Here is a 13,632-nt window from a genome sequence, read left to right as displayed (position 1 = left end):
CTGATATTATATTGTGACTTATTATACTGTGTTAAAATAAATCATGTGTATATGGTATGTAATATATAATTTGCAAACAAGATACAATGGAACTGTGGTCAAGACGTTCCACATCTAACTAGAACGCACGAGGTGTAGGCTATGTTCTTCAAATCTTGATAATCACACCAGCAGAACAATGTTTTTACGTCATGTGTTATTTAATTGACTAATTCTGAAATAAATACAATTAAATAACCGTTGAATAATAGTTCAAATATAGGCTAGATTTTTAGAAAATCTGAACAATAATTAAAATATGAAAAATTCTCCATCCACTGACAGGTGAGTGCTTTAGTGTTCCGTGGGAATGTTTTCATCGCACCTCATATGATAAAATACCTTTTCGCCCTTTATTAAACATGCAACATGGAAATAAAAAGCGAATAATATCTCCTTATCAATAGCCTATGATGTTTCAAGTTACCAGTTTAACAAACAAATCAAGCAACTACCAATAGGCCGGCAGTGTGTCAATAACCGTGCTTGTATTTTGTCGTACTGTCTGGACAGCGGCTGTCTGAGCTCTACCTTGAACTTGGACTTCCGACGAGATGTGTCTGCATCTGCAACCTGGGAGGTTTTTTTCTGCGTTCAAGTGATTCAAATAATTGGACACATTGCTTCTCTATACTCTATATATACTATACTCTATACTCTATACCTATATTCCCTATACTTGTTTTACTAGTATTGATTTCGCTGATAGATGCTTTTTCAAAGGAAGGTTTAGCCTCTTGGTTGTGTTACCTTAGTTGAATGCACAGATTGTAAGTTGCTCTACATAAGCTAAATGGAAATGATCCAAGAGACAATATGCCTACATGTAGGACCTGTGCAGGCTAAATGAAGACAATCTAGCCTATTGTACGCCTGCATGTCATATTTGGATATGAATATATACTTGAACGTCTTTTTATTAGATGCATGGGAATCCATTTGATGTTTAGTATCCACCGCAGCGAGGGAATTCATGTTGTTTGTCAAATTCAAACTATTCTTATGATCTGTATCACACTGGGATATTACATAGCCTACATTCTACATTTCCGATGTGGAGCTACATTGTTTACGCAAACTTTTTACAGAACTGACCTCTTGTTGTTTTCCCAAAAACCATATAGCCTATGGAAAGGAAAAACTGCTTGAAATGGTTACATTTGAAACACATTCAGAATGAAAATAGTATGGTGAAATAACAAGTCGCTGTCTGCGGTATTAAGTCATTGTGAATGTACTGGATTTAAGTAGCACCCTTTGTTATTTCATATTCCTTAGATCCGAGAAAGAAGCGCTTTTACTCTTTGGCACTACTGTAACTCAAAACAGCAACGCAAAACACCGAGGCTTTATACAGTGCAATGACCCTTAGTTATATGCTAAGTATCTATAGGCTACATCTACACTCCCCTAACTATGCATTTGGCTAGTGAAGCAGAAACGTTTCATTTGTCTCTAGTCTATAATACAGCATTTTGGATTTGAGATTAAGATCCATTTTGACCTCAAATCCAAAATGTTGTATAGAGTATAGACCCAAATAAACCCTTTTTATCTTCACTGTCCAAATGAATACAGTGTATCTATATCTATAATTGTTTCGCATAGACCCTGAAAAACGTTGCTTGACTGCTTACCAACTTTGTGTAACAAGACAAAATCCCCCTCACAATAAAACAAACATCATAGTTTGTGGTTCAGACCTACTCTGCATCGCGCATGAATATGCAAATGATTTCCAATTGCCTAATCTCGAATATGAAATCGTAAATGATGGAACATATCCGCAATGCGACATTAACCGATATTGATAGTTCAGTATCTCATCTCAAGACGCACGTGAGGAAATCCACCCTCTGTCAGGCACTCTCCCCTCCCTTGCTAGGTTTGCTCGTGCATGTCTAGGTGTGGCCTTCGCACGGATTTGGTTATGAACTGTTTGCGGTTAGCAGGCATACAAGCACTTAAAACAGTCACCTTTTTTTATTCATTTAAGAAGAATTTTGATTTACCTGCACTAAAGAAGCTCAACAAAGGATTGTAGTTGGCCTTCAGATATGGTGATATTTGAATCACTGTTATCTTGAGCTGATACATGCCTTCAGATGCACTTTATCAGCAATAAGGTAGTACATACAGGCGACAATCTCAAGTCTTCAACGATGTATAAATGCTGCACATGTTACCTCATTTCACATCGCTGAGTGTAAATGTAAAGGTTTTTTCCCTTGTGGATGACAAAATAAAGTCAAAACTACAAAAAGTATATGTCTAAAATATATTTAAGAACTGTTTGAATCAAAACCGTCATCAAATGATTTCGTGGACTTCTGGCTCAAAATAACATTCATATTTAACTGTTATTGGCTTATATTGTCAAGGAAATAATCAAATAGTCTCCATTATTTTATTCAAAAATGTATATGTTTCTTCTGAGAGATCAACTTGTTCAGGCTACTGTAGTCATACATGCTAACGTAACAAAAAAAGTATCCTGTATTTACACATATATTAGTTGCAGGTTAATTGCCTGAGCGCACCAGACGCAGGCCTGTCATACACGAGGCACTACTGAATACAGGGTCTGAAAGAAGATGGTCGAAACTGCATGTGGACAGGAAGAAACCTGAGCCAACATGACTAACTTTCCAAACTTAGAATCCCAGAATCCTTGAATACTCGAGTGTGTAAGCGCGCGCTATGGTATGATATGCTATGCTTCGCTATGCATATGTATATATCTGTATGTATGGAAAAGTGATTCATTTAACAAAAAAAACTATATTTGGTGTAAAATAAGAAATGTAACTTAATGTCGATTGAAACGTGTTTTAATCTACGTTATCTTAGACGCACACGCAGAGTTCCTACAGAACACTGATTTGGCATTAGTAATACACACATATAAAATTACTTTTTAATCTGACGTCTCATTCCATACTTTACTTCGATTAATACATATTTTCATGTTCCTTTCAATAAAAAAACAAGATATTGAAATTCTTTTATTTGTGTGTTGCTTTGAGAAGTTATCTGTGATAATTCCAATTCACTTTTACGCATGGTTTTACGAATGGATATTTTTGATTGATATGAGTTTTTCATGACTATAAACTTATTTTAGAGTTCATTACTTTACAAATATCATGATCGTGCAGGATTTGTTTCAAACCATGTTTCCAAATGTGAGCGCATATTTATGTTAAATTAAGTGCACGAAACTCCATCTCGAGATTGATCTTTGTAGTTTGCTTATTCGATTAATCAACTACAAAACTAGCATATTCACTACACTTTGATGATTTAAACAACTAACATATTTCTGTGGTAATTATGATAATCATTTGTTAGATTTTCAAGCATAGCCTGAAGTTGTTGACAAGGCAGTTAGCTAGTCGTAAATAACTGTAGTAGTTTCGACATAGAGCTTTACCTGCAGTCAATCACTCCATCCATCCATCCATCACTCACTCCATCACTCACTCCATCCATCCGGCCATCCATCCATCCATCACTCACTCCATCACTCCATCCATCCATCCGGCCATCCATCATATGCTTGCACACCAGAGGCTACTTCAGAGAATTCTACGTGATCCGCCAAGATACTGCATCATTCCACCAGTGAAATTGTACCACAGTTTTAGACATTGCAATGTTGCCGTTTTGTACAGATGTAGAACTATTTGAGACAGTTTGTTACAGCAGGAAAATAATCCTGCAACAACAGAAAATGTTAAATACTATGAGGATATCAATTAATTACATATTTTATAGGGGTTGATACATTTTCGTAATTGAAAATCAAGTCTGAAATGTCAAACTTCAGAAGCCTTTTTGAACCTCAAATACACTACAAATTTAAATTAAAACGTCCTGCATTGCATGAAGGTTTTCCTGCAGCAAGGTAATCAAATTAAGATCCTACATGATCTGGCTTGTTCTATTCTGTTCTATTCTATTCTATTATGTTCTATTCTATTATATTCTGTTATGTTCTATTCTATTCTATTATATTCTGTTCTATTCTATTATGTTCTATTCTATTCTGTTCTGTTCTGTTCTGTTCTATTCTATTATATTCTGTTCTATTATATTATATTATGTTCTATTATATTCTGTTCTAATCTATTGCATTGGAAAAACCGACACATTGTTAAAGAATCCGCATAGAAAATAATTAATAATTCACTGCGCTATAGAGGACATCCTTATGTAAACAAATGACTGGTACTAAATCGCATGCTTTATGTGGTGAGCAGGCAGAGGAGCACACATGGTAGCCCCACCACAGGTATGTAGGTTCCTACGCGGTCTGTCCACCATCACCATGGGGACCTGCCTAGCGGGTGTGGTGGTGATGTGGGCCCCAACCCAAAGTTTACTTCCCAAATGATTCTTCCAGCCTTGCTGCCCGGCGAGACAGAGCTAGCACGATTTTAAGGACGTGTGTGTTAAATCTGGACAGAACTCAATTCCTGACATGTGCATTTAGCAGCTGCTGTTCAATGCTTGTTCACAACACTACACTAGGCTAAGCTATATCACACTATAGTGAAATGATTCTATTGGTGCTTGAAAAGTACATGCGTAAATTTCGGCAAGTGGTTGATTTTAGTTGATGGTGTACAGCTAGGCTAGCGTTTCCCAAATCGGTCCTGGGGACCCCAAAGGGTGCACGTTTTGTTTTTTTCCCTAGCACCACGCAGCTTATTCAATTAAACAAAGCTTGATGATTAGTTGACTATTTGAATCAGCTGTGAAGTGCAAACATCCAAATGTGCACACTTTGGGGTCCCCAGGACCGAGTTTGGGAAACGCTGCCCGAGCCTATGCTTGTGAGGTTCCATCCGATCTATTTCCGGTCAATTTAGGAAATGAATCCGTTCTTGAATTGAACGTTCACCGTAATTTCCATTGTTTCATTGTCGCATAAGGTTGCTGGAATGGAATTGATGATAGTCGACCCCTATCCTGACCTCTTTCCTGCATGCATGTTGCAGCATACTAGACTTCTGGATCAGTTGTTTCTTGTATATTTATAAGCGGTGTTGGGGAGTAGTGAACTACATGTAGTAGTCAAATAGTAATTGAACAACATTTTGCAGTAGTTTGGTGGTAGCTGAACTATATTCAAATGATGGTAGTGTTTCCAGTAGTTAATTACTGGAACTACACACTACTTTCTTTGCAAAAATAAAATATGGGAGTAGTCAATAATTTAATTTCTTTCTCGGAAGCTCCACCTGCCTGATTCTCACTTGAAACATGTTTTTTTGTTCTTGTTTAATAGGCCAAATTACACATTCTGTTAAGATCTGACTCCAAAGTGATCGGTTCATGCAATTTGTAGTCTGTGACATTTCAGATTTAGATATGCTAATTTATCACGAAGTAGTTTGCATGTAGCGAACTACTTTTTCAAAGTAAATTTAGTTAATTCAACTATGTGTTTCTTAAGTGTAGCTTAAAACTTCTTCCAGTGTGAAGTAATTGGTAGCTTGGTAAAACTATTTTTTCAGAGTAGCTTCCCCAACACTGTTTATAGGTTTGCTATGTGGGGAAATAAGGAAATATAACAGGATATTGGACATGATTTGGCTCATGGAGATATAACATTTTAAGTCTCATTGAGATGTTTAATCATTAGCATGTATTATAATTATATAGAGGATGTTCCATAGCTCGCATGAGGGTAGCTTCACTAGAATGTTTAGAAATCTCAGTTATCAGAATACTAAGAGATGATAGGAAGATCTACTTTTCCATGATCATATGGCTTCGTTAGAATTAGGTTATGGTATAGGAGGAAATATTTGGACTTTCGAAGCACTGAAACTGGTATTGTGTCATTGTTGGGTACTAGTTTACTGCAGATAAAGGATATCCTGAACGAATAATGGTCTTATAACCCAAAGTAATGCAATTATAAGTATCGTTGAGTAGACCTTTTATTGCGCAGGGAAATGTAATGTAACTCATCTACCCAAAATACATGTTGTTGTCTTTACACGTATAAGGACGCAAAGGACTATAACTGTATTGTCATAGGCCGGGCCTGCACACTTTTCAAGAAGCTTACCGCAAGAAGCTTACAGAACGTTGGTGTTAGTTTAATAAATACCTGTATAACACCCAAACTTACATTTTCTATGACACTTCCACTCTCAACCAGAGGAACAAGTTTGAAAAAGGACTCATGAATCATAACCATAATCATTTTTCATGCTGTAGAAATTATTGGTGTGATATCTTTATCAGGTAAATATGTATCTCAAGGGAAAAATGTTCAATATTTGGTTACAAGTTAAAGGTTTTCTTTTTTTTTAACTGCCGGCTTGGCAACTCCCGGTTAACAAGAGAACACTATGTATACTTGGAATCGTGTGGTGGGTATACCTCGCTAAAAATTACATTGCAACATTTGTATAAGCCTATAAACCACCCATCGAAATCCATATAAAATGGATAACATTTATTAACACCTCACAGTGGCAAAGTTTCATGATAGAAAGCACATGCGTTAGTTGTAGTTTTACCTAATGCATTGTTATGGCACGTCTGTCTGTGTCCTCTTCTCCACACAACCACATACCTATTAGTTGTCTTGTCCCTTTAAAAACACCGGAAATTACTCGAGCCACTATTGGAGTGCAGTCCTTTCTTGTCTTTATACTTACTAGCCCTCCGCAGGTATTTCAGAGCCAGGGTCTGTAAACTACAGAAGGAGTTTTCATGCATACTCGACAGCGTGAGTGTGAAGTTCATTCTTGTCTGTCTAGACTCTGATTACGACCTTGTTTGTCTACGTTTTTTTTTTACCTTGACCTTGGACTTCCGTGCAGCTGCCATTTGGATGAGCCGGCCCTCCATATCTGTAATCTCCGGACAACAGAGTACTAGTTGTCTCTCTGACGACGAATTACAGCCATCTAGTTGTAGCCTGGCTTTCCTTTTCCTGTGTAGATATCCATCTAATGTGCACAACACTTGCACAATGGTGGTACAACTGTTTCGCTGTCAGCTTTACAGTCGATTGGACCAGAGATTCAAGTGATCGGAATTAGTTGTCTGAGTCAGTGACATATTTTAGGATAGGCCTAAGCATCACAAGTAAAGCTGTTTAATTTGTTGAATATTCAGTAGTCCTATCCTATTGTCAACCTCCAAAACACCGGGACAACCTTTGGCGTCCTAAACACATTTTAGAAACATGTGACTTCCATCAGAACATTTACATTGTCTATGGTTTTATGATTTTTATGATTTTCCACATGTTAATTTAGACTATTATTACCAGTTATAGACATTAATGCATTAGTCCAAAGGAAAGAAGGACAAATGAATCAGAAACGGAATCTTTATTCCAAACTATGAATAGGTCCAACCGCTTATTTTTTATTTCAGCGGACAGAGTATTATAAAAAATAGTGGAACTAACAAAACTCACTTGCGAGGTAAATTTTTCTGAAGTCTTTCTGAAGTCTACCGATTGCAAAAGGCTGGAAAAACTGAAGCTTTTTGCAAAAGCATAGCTATCAATATTTCTTCGAAGACGAAGGCATACGATAAGAACAAAATATAGACAGATCTTGCTTATTTTAGTTAAACCTGACCCAAGATTCAGCTTTTACGCGTTACCTTTGGATTACCCAAAAGGTGCCAAATGTGATGCCCAATATTTTCTCTCACAAATATGATTATTATTGTTTTAAAAAGAAAGGATAAGTCATCTTTAGAGCTGAAATAAAGTGCATTTGGAATACGTGATTATATCTCACCAAGTACATTTTGAAATTAAAGATGCAATCCTGTAGCATAATTCAAAGCTCTGAATTATTTTTTTTACAAATTAGACCAAGAAGTTGAATTCATGCCAACACAGTTTCGAAATCCTGAAACTGATTAGCCGTAGTTGACACAGTTTACTGACAAACCTTAATGATCGACCATTTACCAATGGTCGATCGTATCATTATTTGTATTCCTAAGAAATGTGCATTTGTGTCTGCATTGCCATACCAATGTTAGTCGAAAAAAATATGATATTAAAACAAATGTAGACATGGTCAATAGTGTGTTAACCACTCCTGTGAATATGCAAGTCTGAATATGCATTTTAATCGTCATGCCGCCAAAACATTTTCCACTCTGACTCTAAAAGAGATTATTGTATGGAACATTGCATTTGTTAGTGAAACCAGCACACTGTCATGAATGAAATATGATGCAATATGTTTACTTTAGTATAAATATAAAAATGCCTAGACCTGCATATTAATTTATTATAATAACATTTTTTTTCCTCACGCTCAGTAATTAAATGTTCCTTTACATTTAAGTAATTTAGCAGACGCTCTTATCCAGAGCAATAATGGTTAATTGGCTTGCTCAAGGTTATATTCACATACTTTTCACTTTGTCCGCTCGGGGATTCGAACTAGTAACCTTTCAGTTAACGGTCCAACGCTCTAACCACTAGAGTACCTGCGGCTACTTCAGGTTAATGTTTTCCAGTGTCGGCCAAACTTTGCAGGTTGTTTTCATTTCCCCTTCTTCGTCTAAGGTTTCCAACCTCCCCTTTAAAGATGTTCGCGTATGTGACTTCAGCCAATGATAGGACCCTGTATTCCCCAGAAAGAAGCGATGAAACTTGAGCTGCTGGTTGTTTATAGGGATTTTCTCCCCCCACTCACAAGCCTCAATCTCTTCGGGCTGGTTAGCATATCACGTGTCAGAACCATAACGAACTGGACACACCGGGTCATGGTTGCGCATGCGCTCGCGTAATATGTAGTTGGAAATGAGGTGTCCGTCTTGGAGTAGTCGACTTTTAAAAAGCATCCGCAACCCCTGATATGACAACTTCACTGGTTCTGCATCCACGCTGGGCGGACACCTTGATGTACGTTTATGAAAAAAGCCCGAATGAAAATAATCCGAATAAAAACCAAACAATGGAGGGATTGAGCGGGAATTACCCGGCGACCCATTGCAGGGACCTAATGTCGCACCCTGGGTTGGGGCGACATTCGGGCACTATAGCGACCCATCAGGGCTCTATGTACTCGGATATATCTTCCCCAGACACCGGCCGACAGTGTCCTGCTCCCCAAACCTCCTCCAGTCCATCTCTGAGCTACGGTTATCCGTTTGGAAACCCTTATTACGGTTGTAGGTTATCTCACTCGCACAACGTGAACTTGCAGCAGAAGCCCTGCTCGTACCACCCTGCAGAGAAATATGGCGACCCCACCAGCACCGCTTTGCCCACCGAAGAGCTGTCTAGCAGGGCGAAAGAGTTCGCCTTCTACCCCAGTTTTGCTAGCTCATACCAAGCGGTTCCTGGATATCTAGATATGTCAGTGGTTCCCGGGATCAGCCACCCCGAACCCAGGCACGACGCGTTGATTCCTATGGATGGCTACCAGCACTGGGCTCTGTCGAATGGCTGGGATGGGCAGGTGTACTGTTCCAAGGAGCAAACACAGTCCACTCATCTTTGGAAATCTTCATTTCCAGGTATGAAATTAAACATTTTTAAAATGTCATAACCCCCACCCTTGTTATTACCTATCATTAAATGCAATGGTTTCCTCATCATAACGTAGCCTTATAATTTACCATGTGGCAAACCAAAGCCATGGCTAAGCCTTTATGTCAAGTGTTGTGTGTAGAGTTATATATAAACGACAATGTATAGCATCCATTTGATACATTCTGTAGGGACAGCGTAATATTTGTGCAAAATTTCACAGCGTAATGAAAATGACAGTCAGGCATGGTAGGCTATTTTCATCCACTGGGTCCTCTAATACAGGGGGAGTGTTGGCGCGGTTGGCTGGTTATGAGGTTGATCGCTTCCAATATGCCAAAATCAATGTCACGTTTTTCAATTTAACTCAACGCCATGGTTTGTGCTTTAGTTGAAATCACAGCTGAAAAATCTATCGTCATAGAAAATAGCTTACCAGGTGTGATTTTATGTATCTGGTGATAAACACCATAAACGCGCATTGTAGAAACAAAACAATTAGTCTCAGCTTTGTTATTTACAAATCACAACATGAATACAATAGTGCTTAAACCAGGTAGTCAGTCATGCAGCGGCATAACAACATCCATTTGCCACTTGTATTATAAAAGCTAGGCTACTGTTTGGATTGTGCCAATAAATCTCTGCCGAATCTTTGTCAACAGCGCCCAATGTTTCGCGAGGGCGCGTTTTGTATGTGAGAATCAATGTTCCATTCGCCCATGACCAAAGCATCTAATATCTGACTCAAATACTGTGTTGCATAAGTATTTCATAAGTATTTATAATTCAATGGCTTTTGGAAAGACAAGCTTTCCTTTTGTATTGGCTACATAGCCTAGTCTGATATTTGATAAAGAAAACCCGGTCCATAAGCGTCCAGTATGCTGTTTACTAGAGTGCTTAGTTAACCACAAGGTTTTATCGTCTTGGTGAAATGTGTATTTGCATTTCGGACACGGAGGAGTTGTTGCCCTAGCTAGCTCTCCCCTCACGCCATTTTGCCTCCTTTTCCAGGAGATTCCTCAAAAACACACACGCGGACGACGAGCGCGCGCGCATGACGCACAACACACACGCACAAAACAAACACAAACACAAAAAAACTCTCTCTCACACACACACACACAAAACTCTCTCTCTCTCTCTCTCTCTCTCTCTCTCTCTCTCTCTCTCTCTCTCTCTCTCTCTCTCACTCACACACACACACACACACACACACACACACACACACACACACACACACACACACACACACACACACACACGTAGCCTATGGGTCTGTTATAGACAACTTTTTGAGCAAGCCAGACAAGCCTAACTCATAGCTATAGGTAGCTCAAGTCGCATCCCAATTCCCAACTTAAATCAAACGTCAGATGTTATGCAAAAGGTGAGCGCGTCAACGGGTTCTTGATTAGTAAGTGCTCATCGGATAGGTATTGGTATTGTTGATATATTTATATATTTATTTCAAAACCATTGTGAGTATTATATGAACATCGTTAAGTATTTGGGGGTAACATTGTGTACATCATGTTTTTCTCATAAAAATCTGAAAAAATACTATACTTACATCCTCTTTTCGATGTATACAAGGAGGTATGAACGATGTATCGACGCCCAAGGCCCATTTCTGTGTCGTTCATATCTTTATTACGGATCAAGATTCTTATATTTTGAAGAAATAAAATATTTCACAAATTTGTCATGTATACTGAGTGCCTGTAACTCAAAGAAAAGATGTTGTAATACTTCATACACCTCGCGTACCTAACTAAATATATATAACAATGTGCTTGATATATGCTTGTATTTGAACATCAAGGAGGAAAGCTTATAGATAAAAACGTATACCAATAAAAAAGTAAATACCAATTGTGCGTCCAAAAATATCGTGCGTCATGTTTAAATTTCGCCCATAGATAATTTATTAGGCTGAATCTAATGTCTATGAGGTATTTTTGACATAAAAGGCATCTCCATAACAAACATATTGATACATGAAATACATTTGAATGAATCAGATTAGTGAATAGTAGTGGGAAATGTGTTTGCGTAATACATATCTCCTTTTCTCTCCAGACGTAGTCCCTTTGCAGCCTGAGGTCAGTAACTACCGTCGTGGACGTAAGAAGCGGGTTCCCTACACCAAGCTCCAACTGAAGGAGCTGGAGAAAGAGTACGCTGGCAGCAAGTTCATCACCAAAGACAAGAGAAGACGCATCTCTGCCGGGACCAACCTCTCAGAGCGCCAAGTCACAATTTGGTTCCAGAACCGACGGGTGAAAGAGAAGAAATTTGTCAGTAAATCCAAGACTAGTAATCATATGCATACTACTTGATAGATTCCCGGCCCATTCTACACTGCAGCTGATATCCATCCCACCATCTTCCAATCCATGATTTACCTCTTAGGGACAACCAAGCCAGAAGAACACGTCGGCAGTGTATTTCAATTCAATTACAATGGTCCACACACTCCACGCTACAAACCCTATTTTTTCCATTTACAGAAAGAAATGCTCTAAAAACTGTGAAAATATTGAGAAATCAGTTCAACTTTGTTTTATATGAATGTACATATATAAATATATAATATTTAAAACGATATTTGTATTTCAAAAAGACACAAGGAGTGCGTGTTTTTTTTTCTCAAACCAATCTCACGAGGAATATTGACATTTCCAAGACTTTTCATCCAACAGACAGCCAGATGAAAACAAGATATTTTCCTCATGTCATCAACAGAAAGTTAACTGAAATATGGACATAAACCTGTCAGGGAGAACGATAACTTCAATTAACTCGAAATTCTACACAAAAAAAACTATGAGATGTATTTTCTTCAGCCAAGAACTCACAGACTGGGTTTTTGCGGGGGCGACGGATGGTTCTTTAAAACTGCTCCCGTTCCGGATTTCAGAAGCTATATATGTTGTCCTCCTGTCTTTTCTGTCTTTCTTGTTAATAGGGTAAAAGCAAGGCTGCTATTGTTATACATGTACAGTGCAATGCCTTCATTATTTAATGCATATTCTCTCGTATGACAGGGCTGTAAATTGGAATGTCTCAAATTCTTTGTGTTCCTTTATCAGTGAAGGATAATGTCTGTCATGCAACTTGAATGATTGTAAGCAATTAAAGTCCGTGAATATTACACATGAATGCACATTCGTTTTCTTTTGTTTTCTGTTTATAGTGGGCTATATACAGTACAGATCATTAGGAGCTGTTCATGTGCCTTGGAAGCAGACAGTCTTGTAACTGTATCTCCTGCAGTAGGCTATGTGCACTGTCTGGTGGTGTTTTAAACATACTGGTGACATGTTTCAGAAAGACATGATGATGATTAACATCATTTCAATATTTTCACCCCGGTCAAACAAGGTTATCTGTTGAAATATCATGAATTAAATATTGTGGTTCTTTCCTGACGCCTGTAGTAAGTAATCATATCACTCAGTGGAACTTAGTTTGCAGTGCATTCTGTCTGACATCCTCGTGGCCAGTCCAACAAGCAGAACTGACATTGAACAGCCCTGTTATTGACGAACGGTTTGTATAGAAGAGGATATATGTGTATACGTGCTTTGGATAGACATGTATGAAATTGACATGTACGCCTAGGAGATCCATAGGACAAAAATGATTCATATTCAACTGTGAATCCTTTGACGCGTTAACTTAGGATAGGTTGTATGGATAGGCTTATGTAATAGGCCCACCTAATACAGGCCTGTATAATAAGTTTATATTGCACTGTTGTTTAAGTAGAGAATTAACCTTTCCACAAAGTTTAATGTGGAGGCTTGCAATGTGAGATTACGACGTCTTCTTGGATATTTCTGATTCTTCCAATTACTTCCTTCTAACTCAACTCAATATAATAGAAATGTCTGCTTACCAGATGTACCAGGACACAGCAACAGTATTCGCTAGCCTCGTGTTCGGTATTGAACAGCAAACGAATCAACGATCAGTGATAGGCTATATTTGGTTTTTCATGCGCACCTACATTTAGATCAAAGCAATGTAGGCATACAATGTCTTAATGT

At 38.2% G+C, this 13,632-nt stretch overlaps 1 protein-coding gene across 1 annotated transcript; it reads left to right on the top strand.

The window, feature by feature from the left end:
• The first annotated feature begins 8,897 nt into the window (after positions 1-8,897).
• LOC115132862 (homeobox protein Hox-C13a-like) lies at positions 8,898-11,919 on the top strand. The gene is made up of 2 exons (XM_029665601.2): positions 8,898-9,561; positions 11,660-11,919. Exons 1-2 carry the CDS (start codon positions 8,898-8,900, stop codon positions 11,917-11,919), a joined length of 924 nt encoding a protein of 307 aa, XP_029521461.2.
• The last annotated feature ends 1,713 nt before the right edge of the window (positions 11,920-13,632 follow it).

The sequence above is a fragment of the Oncorhynchus nerka genome, linkage group LG7 (genome assembly GCF_034236695.1).
Source record: "Oncorhynchus nerka isolate Pitt River linkage group LG7, Oner_Uvic_2.0, whole genome shotgun sequence".
Lineage (NCBI taxonomy): Eukaryota > Metazoa > Chordata > Actinopteri > Salmoniformes > Salmonidae > Oncorhynchus > Oncorhynchus nerka.
The sequence above is the reverse complement of the archived record's forward strand: the minus strand, read 5'-3'. Positions and strand labels throughout refer to the sequence as shown.